The 12,948-nt window shown below is 36.0% G+C and overlaps 1 protein-coding gene across 2 annotated transcripts in view; it reads left to right on the top strand.

Moving 5' to 3' along the window:
* The window catches only part of kiaa1549lb (KIAA1549-like b), an 85,555-nt gene extending 79,033 nt beyond the window's left edge, over positions 1–6,522 (top strand). For both annotated transcript variants that reach the window (XM_047362214.1, XM_047362213.1), the window contains exons 18-22: positions 1,549–1,923; positions 2,009–2,103; positions 2,655–2,803; positions 2,915–3,066; positions 5,278–6,522. In XM_047362214.1, the coding sequence (XP_047218170.1) occupies positions 1,549–1,923; positions 2,009–2,103; positions 2,655–2,803; positions 2,915–3,066; positions 5,278–5,544 (1,038 nt within the window). In that variant the 3' untranslated portion in view covers positions 5,545–6,522. The remainder of the gene's footprint in view (positions 1–1,548; positions 1,924–2,008; positions 2,104–2,654; positions 2,804–2,914; positions 3,067–5,277) is intronic.
* Positions 6,523–12,948: the final 6,426 nt, after the last annotated feature.

Here is a 12,948-nt window from a genome sequence, read left to right as displayed (position 1 = left end):
CATAACATAAGTAATTAAACAGAAACTGGGATATAAGGATTATGAGCACTCTGTGTGAAATACATCTCACTTCTTACTGTGAGACTCAGTGTACAAGCAGAGCTATACATCAAATCTCCTCTGCTCAGGTGTGGTTCAGCATATATTCAGCAGATAAATGGGGCACTTGTAATTAAAAGTAAAGATTTACGAAGCTCTGCAGTATGATATATAATACTCCTGGAGATGGATGAATTATCTCTTAATTTGTTATTCCTCCATTATGGTTCTGTTTACAGCTTTTATGGTCTTAAAGTCAGAATATTTTAGGCCTCAAAGGGTGGGAATTAGAAATATCTTTCTAAATTCCTGTTCCTGAAGGAAAAGCATAAATCCTGGCCTTGTTGAATACAAAAGGAACTGGTATGGCTGCAGATTCAAGTCTCTTTTCCCTTTTCCAGGAGGGCTGATTTATGAGGTGCTCTGTGCTGGCTCTAATGTGGCTGTCCTCTTTTCACACAGGAAGTAGGGCAGCCTCAAATTGTATAATTTTGTCACTGTACTGGACTACTGAATAGATGGACAAGGTGGTAATATTTTATGTTAAAAGATAAAAAACTGATTAGGAGAACAAATTCTGCTCTTAAATGTTTACACACCCCTTGTTAAAAATGCAATGTTTTTGTTATGTAAACAAAATGAGACCATGATGAATCTTTTCGAAATGTTTTGCACTTATAATTTGACATTTAGCCTAAAAAGAAACAAATATTTTGGAACAAAAAGAACATAAATAAATATCATGTGCACACCCTTTAACTAATACTTTGCTGAGCCACATTTTTCTTCACTAATTTTAAAGATTAAGTCTTCATGAGTTCATATCTGTCACCAGTTAGTAAATCAGCTATATCAGAAATGAAGTTCTAGACCTAGTAAAATCTTTCTGACATTTGCCTGTTTGGTTGAATCCAAAGTTTGCAAAGAGGTTTAAAAGAAATAGAAAATGAAATAATTGTACAAAGGTATCAGTCAGGAGGAGGAATACATAAATTGCTCACAGAGGCTGCCAAGAGCCTGACAGCAACACTGAAAGAACTGCAGGAATTTCGTCTTAGCACTGGTGGGGCACTGGAGGGGGTTTTATACAATCCCCTTTTTTGTCTAGACAAAGAAGTACGGTTACAATACAGAAGCATTTTATTCTGTAATACATAACATAACATAATATACCAATAAACCACTCAGTCCTGGCTAAGTTATTCATTATAGTTTACAATATTTGAACAGGAGTGTGTATACTTTTAGGATCCACTGTATATAGATTACAGTTGGTAAAAAGCGTTTGAGACAAAAGCATACAATAAGTTCTCCAAAACTAAAGGAACATGCAACAAAAAAATATGCTTAATTTTTCTTTCCTTTTCACAGTTTTTCTATTTGCAACCATTCCATGTTTCCTTTCCAGTAACATTTGATGTTGTTAAATTAGTTCTCATCACTTTAAAGAGTCATTTGAGTCTAACCTAAGAAAAGTGTCTCTGTCATGTTTTGTGTCATGTGTTACAGACCGAGCCGGAGCTAATCGAGGAGACAAATGTTGATCACCTTCTGGGGCAGCGAAGATACGTGTTTGGTCGGGGCCTCAAAAACCACTCAGAGACATCCACTCTGAGCTCACAGCCATCCATTGATGAAGTGCGACAGCAGATGCACCTGCTGCTGGAGGAGGCATTCAGCCTGGCTTCTGGGGGGCAGTCCACATCTGGAAGGCACGGCCACCACCAGCAGTCCCCTTCTGACCAATACAGCCCTGCACCGCCTCCCCTCCCATATGCAGATGTGGTCAGCAGTGTTCCAGGCACTATGAGCTCTGGGCGGGCTAGACTGCACTGGGTACCATCATATGGAGCGGACATTTATCAGTGCAGCCTGCCTAAACCTGTAAGTTGGAAAGGTTTTGGGTCTTTTCAAGTGACCTATCCAAAAACAAGTTCTTAAATTAAAAGAGCTTTTAATATCTTCTAAGGCCTTTCGCTTCACCCAGCTTCCTGAGATGGCCATGGGTTCTCCGCCTCCTTTACCACCTCGCACTGGACCTCCTCCTAGACCCTCCTTAAGACGGTAAAACTGCAGACACTCATAAATGCAGAGGAAAGGAAAATAAATTTCCTTTCTAGAATTTGAAAATGCTTTGCTGATAAAAAAGATAATGAAATGGACATTTGAAACTTAAAGAATAGCATGTACCAAATTACAGATAAGTCAATTATGGCATCCTTTAAAAAAGAAAACATGACACTCCTTCATTAAAGAAGCACTTAATGAGAATTGGAAGAAGAAGACTGGAGCTAAGAGACATATAAAATTAGCAATAAGGGTAACAGAAAACCAGACACTGGTGGAGACAGATGGCCATACTCTTGTTTGCAAACCTTTTGGTATTCCTTTTTTTAAAATCACATTAACATTCATATTCAGGGACTACAAGAAGATACGTTGTGGTGAGGGTGATTTAAGGTCTTGTATAAAATTTTATAATGAACTAGTGTATATAGGAATGGCAAGAATGCTAATGAGGTGTTCACTTTTCCACATGGAGTCTGTGTGCCATCTAGTGGTGCCGTGCTGCAGCAGCTTGTTGTTTATGCCTCTCCTATCTCTGTTCGACTTAGTTCCACTTCGGACTTGGGGCCTAAGGGAAGGAGCTCAGAAACATCTGTCACTGAAATGCGGAGTAAACGTGAGAAGAACCCATATGGGCCAACCACAAGAGCAGCACTTCCATCTATCACTGCAGAACAGCCTGTGCCAAACTACTCAGGTAAGCACATGAGGAGATGGTTAAGCATTTAAAAGATTGCATTCATTTTTTTTAATGAACCTTTTGACAAAAAAAAACAAACAATGAAAATCACTGTCTTTTTTTAAATAGGAAACCCTATAACTGCTGTCTACGCCATCCCCGCCGCCAGGCCAGGGTACTCAGAGTATTTTGTTCCCACATCCCCTAAATCCTATCACAGTCCCTCTTGGATGTCCTACCCACCAGAACCAGAGGATGTCCAACCGCAGTGGACAGACTGTGTAAGGAAACAAATTAATTCTGTTTATGTGGCAACAAGGCTCAGAAAAGATCTATTGAAAGAATAAAATGATCAGATGTTGAAAATGTACACTGTCAGGACAAAAGAAAAGTTGCCACTGAAAAAAAAGGTCACACACTCTAATATTTCGTTGGACCGCCTTTAGCTTTGATTACGACACGCATTCGTTGTGACATTGTTTCGATAAGCTTCTGCAATGTCACAAGATTTATTTCCACCCAGTGTTGCATTAATTTTTAACCAAGATTTTTCATTGATTATGGTGATGATTGAGTCTGACTGCTGCACAAAGTCTTCTCCAGCACATCCCAAAGATTCTCAATGGGTTTAAAGTCTTGACTCTGTGATGGCCAATCCATGTGTGAGAATGATGTCTCATGCTCCCTGAACCACTCTTTCACAATTTGAGCCCGATGAATTCTGGCATTGTCATCTTGGAATATGCTCGTGCCATCAGGGAAGAAAAAATCCATTGATGGAATAAACTGGTCATTCATTATATTCATGTAGTCAGCTGACCTCCTTCTTTGAACACATACTGTTGCTGAACCCAGACCTGACCAACTGCAGCAACCCCAGACCATAGCACTGCCCCCACAGGATTGTACAGTAGGCACTAGGCATGATGGGTGCATCACTTCACCTGCCTCTCTTCTAACCCTGATTCGCCCATCACTCTGGAACAGGGTAAATCTGGACTCATCATACCATATGACCTTCTTCCATTGCTCCAGAGTCCAATCTTTATGCTCCCTAACAAATTAAAGCCTTTTTTTTCCAGTTAGCCTCACTGATTAGTGGTTTTCTTAAGGCTACACAGCTGTTAAGTCCCAATCCCTTGAGTTCCCTTTGCATTATGTGTGTGGAAGTGCTCTTACTTTCACTATTAAACATAACCCAGAGTTCTACTGTTGTTTTTCTTCGTTTTGATTTCATCAAACGTTTAAGTTATCGTCGATCACGATCATTTAGGATTTTGTTCTGGCCACATTTCTTCCTTGAAGGCTATGGGTCCCCAATATTCTTCCAGTTTTTAATTATGTGTTGGACAGTTCTAAACACTATTTTGGTTTCTGCAATCTCCGTAGATGTTTTCTCTGCTTGAAACATGCCAATGATTTGACCCTTCTGAAACAGACTGACATCTTTTCCACGACCACAACATGGTTGTTTAAGAAATGAGAAGCTACTCATTGCACCAGTTGGGGTTAAATAACATGTTGCCAGGTGAAACATAATTGCCCATGCAGTAATTATCCAATGGGAAGCTCGTACCTATTTGCTTAGTTAAATCCAGGTGGCGACTTTTTTTATGTATTCAGTCCCCACTGAATTAACATCCCCTTTTGCTGCAATTATAGCGACTAATCTTTTGAGTGTCTCTACACGTTTTGCCCATCGAGAGACTGATACGTTTGCACATACTTCTTAACAAAATAGTTCATGTTCAGTTAGAGTAAACAGAGAGCACCTATAAACACTTTTTAAAGTCTTGCTAAGGATTCTTAGTTGAATTTAGGTCTGGACTTTGACATCTTAACACCTGAATATACTTTGATACAAACCATTATAGTATAGCTCTGGCTGTTTGTTTGGTGTATTGGTCCTGTTGGAAGTTGAATCTCCACCTTAGCCTCATGTATTTTGCAGCTTCTAACTGGTTTTCTTCCAAAGTGCCCAATATTTCATTCCATTTATCTACCCACCTTTTCTGATGAGCTTCCTTTTCCCTGATGAAGAAAATCGTTCTTCTTGCCACTATTCCATAATGGATAGATTTTTGGAGAATAGAATAGAAACATGAGCTTTGGTGCAGCTCCTCCAAAGTTACCATGGAAAATCTGACTGCTGGCCTGTCAGATTAGGTGGACAGCACTAATGTGCTCTAAAAAACCTCCGAGGCCTTTACAGAACAGCTTTATTTATAGTGAGACTAAATGACATTCAAGATGACTACGTTTACTAATTAGGTGATTTCTAAAGACAGTTGGTTGCTCTGGATTTTATTTAATGGTAAAGTGTCTGCATACAAATGCATGCGACAGATTATCCTTGGTAAAATATTCAAACCCTGTATTGTTTTTATTTAAATTTACAATTATACATTACTTTGGACATTTATGTATGTGCTACTACTTTCCTATAAAGATTAAGGTTTTTCTTTTTATTCCCGTGCCTTACGTTTTTTTAGGTGCCCTTGCCTGGGTATGCAGAAGCTTTCCCTAATCCTCGTTACCCACAGGCAAGTCCCACCAGGCTTGCTCTGCAGTATAGCCAGACACTGGAGCCGCCGCCACCCACTGCCCCCTGCACACTATCTGAGCAAAGTCTGCCCCAGGTGCTGAAGGAGATGGACAGCATGCCTCTGAGCAGCCTCTCCACCTCTGCACTGGTGCAGGCTATAAGACAGGAGGTGGCCAAGCTGGCGAAGAAACAGAATGACATATTTGAGTTTTAATAAACAGATGTGCTTGGGTCTTCAACAGAGGCACACAAAGATGACACTTATTCAACTCCATTTTTAATATTTGTACTGTCCAACAGACTGATCTTTATCTGCTGATTATTCACCTCGTTTTGCACACAACTGGTGTATTTCAGCTTGTGAATTAAAGGAACTGAAAAGATCTAATTTTAGAAAACAATTATTCAATTCTCTGTTGATTATGACCCAGGTAATTATGCACATGTCTATGTAGATATGTCAATAGGATGCAACTAAAGGTCAAATATATAATTTTTCCTGTACCAGATTAGGACTTTTTATGTGACTGACAAGAGAAAATACATTTACATAATAGCCTGTACTGATGGGACCAAATTCTTCCTGTCAGATGGGTAAGTATAACTCACAGTGTATATGAGCATGTACAGTTTAAGGACATCATGTATCTAACCAAGCCTATTATTAAGCATCAGCTTAAACAAGATGGGCAAGATCAGGATCAGCTCTTTTTGACATTCATCTCAGAACAAAATAACACATCCATTTTTGGTGATCCTTTTTGTTTGTTTGTTTACATCTCCTTGATAATCCGATGGTTTTATTTTAAAGATTTAGAAAGTGGGAATTAACTAATGGACAATTTAAATGTATGTTTTATTTCTGTTAAAATCAACCTAACATGACTTATTTAGATTTATATTTTTTAATGTAAGGTCTAGATGGAAGGTTTGGTTATCTATTTATAAATGAATTATTATGGTCTGCACAAAGAATGCAGATTTGGTGAATATACAATACTTTGAATGCAGAATACAACACAATACAGTATTCTGATAGATGTTAAATGTTCAAATACTTCAAGAAAGCTTCCAGTAAGCTTATATCAGCAGCAAGGTGTACATCACAGTTCAGCTGTTTAATTACTCCTCTTGGAGTGCAAAGGATTTGTGTGCAAACAGCTCCAAAATAATAAAAATTCCAGTCCTTTTCTATGCTGGTTGTAGTGCATTTATTTTACTCACAATCATAACTCTGTGACTACGTGCTAAATTTAAACACCTCTGATCAGCAAATGTATAAACAAAGAACCTATTGGGCTTTGTTGAGTTGTCTGGTACCTGGACTTGCAGCAGAACCTTCTGGCCCATTGGGTTGTAGAATGGGATCAAAGGAATACTAGGATTTAGGTTTACTATGTCAAGCATTGTATTGTTACAAGTTTAACCTTGTCACTAGCTTTACTTGCTGATTTTAGAATGCATCAATTTAATCTTTACAGCCACTTTATAGTAAAGTCAGACATTTGCTAAATGGTAATAGCCACAAGAACTCAATTCTACACAACATATAAAATATTGACCTAATAAATTATTCTTTGTGAGATGTACAGGTGGATCTTTAGATTAGAAAGTCATTGGAAAATTAATTTATTTCAGTAATTCATTTGAAAAAGCAAAACTAATACATTCTAAATTCATAACAAACAAAGTGATTAAAGTGTTTTTTTTTTTTTTTGCCTTTAATGTTTGAAGAATATAGCTTACAGCTATTGAAAACCCAATTTTTTTTCTCAGAAAGTTTGATTATCACGAGTCCAATAACAAAAACATATTTTCAATGCAGAAATTTCAGCCTACTGAAAAGTAAGTCCATGTACTGTACAGTACGTGCACTTATGTTTGATTGGGCTCCCTTTGCATATCGTAATGCATGACATTGAGATTTTTAGCCTGTGGCTCTTTTGATTTACTCAGCAAGCCCAGATTGCTCATTTACCATTTACCATAAAATGAAAAGAAAGGCTGTAAAATGAAATCTTCATCTCCATAAAGTGGGTCAGAAGAGAGAAGCATGAAGTTCTGAAAAGGTCCTAGTAGACAGCTGGCTTGACTTTGAACTTGATACAACTCAGTAGATGAGGAGCAGATGACATAACTCCTTTATTCATCACTGACTGTAAAAACTTCACACTGGAACGCCACTCTGTGACTCTCCATTCTTTCCCCAGACTCTGGGACCTTGACTTTCAGATGCAATTTTTTTTATCTGTAAAGAGGACTTTGGAACTCAATACTCACACTTTTACTTCCACTCAACTTTCCATTAATATGCTTGTATGCAGAACTTTGTAAACAGCCAGCCTCTATAGCAATGACCATTGGTGGCTTATCCACCATATGAAGGGTGTCAAAGACTGTCTGCTGGACAACTCTCAAATATTTCCTAATATTGTATAAGCCCTAATCAGATCTCTGTTATAAAACAAATTTCTTTATTATTGGTCTTATATGATACCCTTAATCTTCTGACAACCGAACTCAGGTTTTTCATTTGCTGTTAGTCAAATCATAAAAATAAACTTAATTTATTGGACTGCATGTAATAATTTGATATAATATCTGAGTTTCACTTTTTGGACTGAATTACCAAAATAACTAAATAATAAATAATAAATTAACTATTGATGTTCTAATTTATAGAGATGCATCTGTACAGTAAAAAGTTGGAACACTTTATTTGACTCAAATCGTGATATGCTGCTGTTTCTCAAGAGCCTTTTGTGTTCGGGGGATTTTCTTTTATTTTATGAGCAGAATTAACACACTTGTATTAAACCCTTAATGTTTGAAATGAGCATATGTTTGGAAGTTACAAAGAAAAGTAAAATGTTTGTATTTAGAATTTGTTTAAAACTGTACTTGAAATCTTTTTTTAAGCAGAAGCTTTGGCCTATCTGGTCACCAAAACATAAATGTAACACTAGATTTAATAAGAAGCGACAGACATAAACCTGAAAACAAAATGATTCACTACCAGTCATAAAATACTGGACAGAGTGCAATTTTTCTCTAGTGTAATGTCCTTGTAGTTCATGTTTTGTTAAAGATCAAGTTCTCTCCCTAGAAAATAAAAGAGGCTCTTTAGAGGTCATAACATTTTCAGCAGGGACACAGAGGAAGAAGGTCAGCTTTTTTTAGAAGTCCACTGAAGGACCTTGATAACCTCTTTTTATGACTTGGACATCAAACCAGTATAAAGTTACAATATGGGGACCCAAATCAGCTGCAGAAATTATTCAAGTAAAGTAAGGCACAGATAAGAAAGTCAATACAAACATGATGTATTTGTGTGTGTGTGTATGAAAATATTTCAGTTTTGGAAAAACCTCAGAAATGTACTGCAAAAAAAGTGCACGCAGTGTAGGCCTGTAGCAGGAGTTGTCTCATTTGCTTTTACACTGAGATTGCCAACTTGTACTGTATGACTTCGAAGAACCTTAAAAATATGGATTATTATATAATCATTGCTGGGAAGTTGTCAGCTGTGACACCAGAGAGATATATATGAGTAAAGTTTGGATATTTTTTGTTCACAGAACAGCAAGCTGCTTCTTTAGCAGTCTTGGATAAAGTTAGCCTTTTAACTGTTGAACAAATCCTTGATGAACTCCTGTAAATGTTTATTTCTTCATAAGACTCCATGTGTAAGTAGATACATAAAGCTTCCTTGTCTCATCAAGAGCTCTGCAATACTTGTTTGGCAAAATTAATAATCAAACAGCCATGCACTTTTGTCTTAAGAACTGTGCTGAAAATCATTTCTGTGTGAACAGCTTTCTACATTCTTATACAGGATAACTACAGTATTAATTAAAACTATTTGAGAGGGTTTATTGGGTGGGAAATGAATATTTCAGTCAGTCAGTCAGTCATTTTCTACCACTTATTCCATAGTGGGTCGCGGGAGAGCTGGTGCCTATCTCCAGCAGTCTATGGGCGAGAGGCGGGGTACACCCTGGACAGGTCGCCAGTCCATCACAGGGAAATAAATATTTATTCAATAAAATTAAAAGTGAGCTAACTCTATCGGAAAAACAATGTCTTTTTGTCCTCGAGTGGAGTTTCTTCATTTTCTTTTCACCTGTTGCTTGATCTTGTCATAATTGATGTTCTTTAGAGATGGATCTAACACTGAAAAAAGATGGGGACTGAGGGAAATGTTAACCTTAATAATTCAAATGAAATAAATGATTTTATCAAATAAAAAAGTTAATTTGTGTCTTCTTTTCAGTTTTTACATGTCATATTTTTCTAATGGGATTTGCTAAAAGTGTCAAAGCTGTTGATGAACTAGGCGCTTACAGCATTCAGGACTAGTGGAGAGTGTTTGATAATGTTAATGAAAAACACAAAAACAAATTAGCAATTTAGTAGACACTAAAAATTGCTAAAACATACGACAGGCCAACTAGTTGGACAAATTAACTGAACAATTCATGGTTTAAGTCACAATGGGTTATTCTGCTCATTACCAACAAAAACAAATTCCTGCTTGCTTATTCCTCTGGTGACAAATGGAATAATGCAGCTAGTCAGACTTTATGTGTATTTGTCTTGTTGTTTTTTTGTCTTTATGCAAGTTTTAATTGCAAGTTTTATTTGTATTCCACAGCAAAAAGCTTCGAGATTTATCTGAGAGCCCTGAGTGTGAATTTCAGAAAAATTAATCAACAATACAATACATGGTAGTGGTTTGTGAAGAGGATCAGGGCAAACTGCAATGGCCAGATTTCTTTGTTGAAGAATTTTGGCAATCCATTCAGGCCAATAACAAGGCTGGTGTGTTCCATTAAGATTTTTAAATCCTGAACATGTTTCATGCATAACTGCTGCGTCACCAGGTCCGTCCTGCAAAGTGGCAGACAGAGATATAGTATAACGAGCCTGATTCTCCCAGGTAGCCCCACAACGCATGCACCTGTAGTACAGTGTACATTATTGTTATCACTCAAGAGGGAAGAAGTAGTTAGAAAAAAGTCCCATCGCTCAGCAAACAGAAAGAGATAAGATGTTTGTGTAAGCTAAATTACTTTTAGTTTAGACTGCATGCAGTGTCACTGTTGCAAATCGTGTAACTATTAAAGGTGATGCTAGCAGAAACAGTATACTCATTTTATGAGTGGGATAGTACAAGTTAAACTACTTGAATTAAAATAGGAATATAAAAATATTTTTACTAGTTATTGTTCTGAAGATGAACATCATTATCGCCACTTTTTGCTTCAGTTTTGTCCTCATTAAAGTCAATTTCCAGCTCAAGCACATGAAGCTGAATCTTTGCAACTTAAATATTTTTTGTTTTTATGAATGTACCTTCTGTGATGTCATCAAAGCAAAAACAAAGCAGAATTTGTTGTTTTCTTCTAAAAAACATAGTATTTTGCAAAATACTGTGGAAGTACGACTCAGCCCTGTTTTTATTGTCAGTGTACATTTGTTAGCAAAACAATTCACCACTTCATAGCATCTGAACCTTTGCCACTGAACCTTAATATGACAGAAACCACCTTATTTAACAAATCTCATGCACAGAGACAAAAAGGTGTGCAGTGGAGGAGGTAAAAATATATGTTTATGAGTCGATAATGAAGATTTCTCAGTTTCTCCTCTTCTAAAATGTTTTAATTTGTGAATTTTTTGTTTGCTTTTGTTTACATAGCTTGGTAATTTATTTTTTATGGCTGAATGTTTCTAACTTTTGCTGAGTACTTACTGTTATTTCTATCTGTATGAAAAAAGTGCTCTACGGATTATATTCAACTCATTGATTTATGACAAAAATGATCTGAGATGTGAGTTTATGAGCTAATTTCACAGTATGTTACTATTATCTTGATTAGGACTAAACAACCTAGAATATAAAACATAGCTTCATAAAAAACAAAAGATTCCAGTGTTGATATGCACTTTAGACTCTATCTAGCTATTGTTCTTTCTCTGTAATGGCATTTACTGAACACTTCAAAAGTGGTGTGTTCACAGGTTACTAAGCAAATACAGCATGGATGTGCTTATATGACATACCTCTAAATCACACACTGAATGGTAAAGTTTCCTCTAAAACCCTGTTTATCAGGTTGCCTTCAGTAAGATATCGAAAGCTGAAAGTTAATTTAGCTGTACCAATTCTCATCTGAAATGTCATTACAAAAAGAGATGAAAATACCCTGATAAGCTCAACTTTATTTATTTTTTGATAATTCCCTTGATGAAGACCGGTTATAAGACAAGTCTGTAAATAGAATTTGCAATAACAACACATTTGCAACAGAGAACCTGGAAAAGTCTCCTTGACATTTTAAAGGATCTATATTCTCACTACATTCATAAAGCAAGATTGAATCACTATCCCTGTGAAACAAAGCAAAATGTTAAAGTTCAGGCATTCAAACTTCCTGAAATGTTTAAGAAAAGTAACCTACACAGTCTCATAAGGAGGGTTAATGCAAAAAATGTTTAAAAAACTCAAACTTTGTTTTCGGACAAAGTATATTGCATATAGAGTACCAGATTACTTTTTTTATTTTTAGTTCTTATGTTTGCTATGCCCATGTCATTGCTCATTTGATTTGGCCCCTTACTTTTGCTGCAGTTCATAATCTTTCCACTAGGGCTCAGCCTAAATCCATTTGAAGAACTATTTTTTTTTTTTCTCAGCAGGAAAGATGTACTCCTTATCTAAACGGTGAGAAGATCACGTAAAACAATCATATTTGCTAGTTTTGATAAAAGGTGCATTTACTTTGTTTAAAAAGTCTGAATCAAAACAAAAATGTTTCTGTGAAACATTCATAATAAAGATAATTGAGACACCAACTGTAAGGATTATGATTATTGATTAATTAATATTTATCAAAAATTATAATTAAAAATCAAAATTCTGAAAAATAATTTCTTAACCAACAAGCATTACTTGTGAATAGAAATCAGAGATGTCCTCTGGTGTTGTGATTATGGGCTCAAAGCCCTTAATAATTATCAATCAGTTAATTATCATTAATAATTGATAATTATTAACCAAAACCACGCTAAATGTCACTGTTTAATCAGCTGCTTCAATGAAAGTGGGGGAACTTTGACCTTATTTTGACAGATAAATCACTCTTGCATGACATAAACAAACACTTCTCATATATATATATATATATATATATATATATATATATATATATATATATATATATATATATATATATATATATATATCAAAAGTTTATTTCATTTCTTAAGTCATGCTTTGTGGAATGAGGAAACTTGAAGCCAACATCATATTACACAGATTGCGGTGGTTTGGGGATTTCCAAATTGTCCAAAAGTTGTAACTTTTAATCCATGAGAAATTATTTTGACAAATGCTAAAACTGTAACAATGATGGAATTAATTTTTACAGATGCTCTTTAGCTAATCTGACTATAATCTCAAACTATTTTGCAAAGAAAGGGCAACAATTTCCAATAAAGACATACATACCAACAGACTCAGAACCTAAAGTCCATCCAAAGGTGGTTCTACAAACCACTGACAAGGCCTAATACAAATACAGTATTATCCACGCACACCACAGTTTTCAATATA

The sequence above is a fragment of the Girardinichthys multiradiatus genome, chromosome 4 (assembly GCF_021462225.1).
Source record: "Girardinichthys multiradiatus isolate DD_20200921_A chromosome 4, DD_fGirMul_XY1, whole genome shotgun sequence".
Taxonomy (NCBI): domain Eukaryota; kingdom Metazoa; phylum Chordata; class Actinopteri; order Cyprinodontiformes; family Goodeidae; genus Girardinichthys; species Girardinichthys multiradiatus.
The sequence above is the reverse complement of the archived record's forward strand: the minus strand, read 5'-3'. Positions and strand labels throughout refer to the sequence as shown.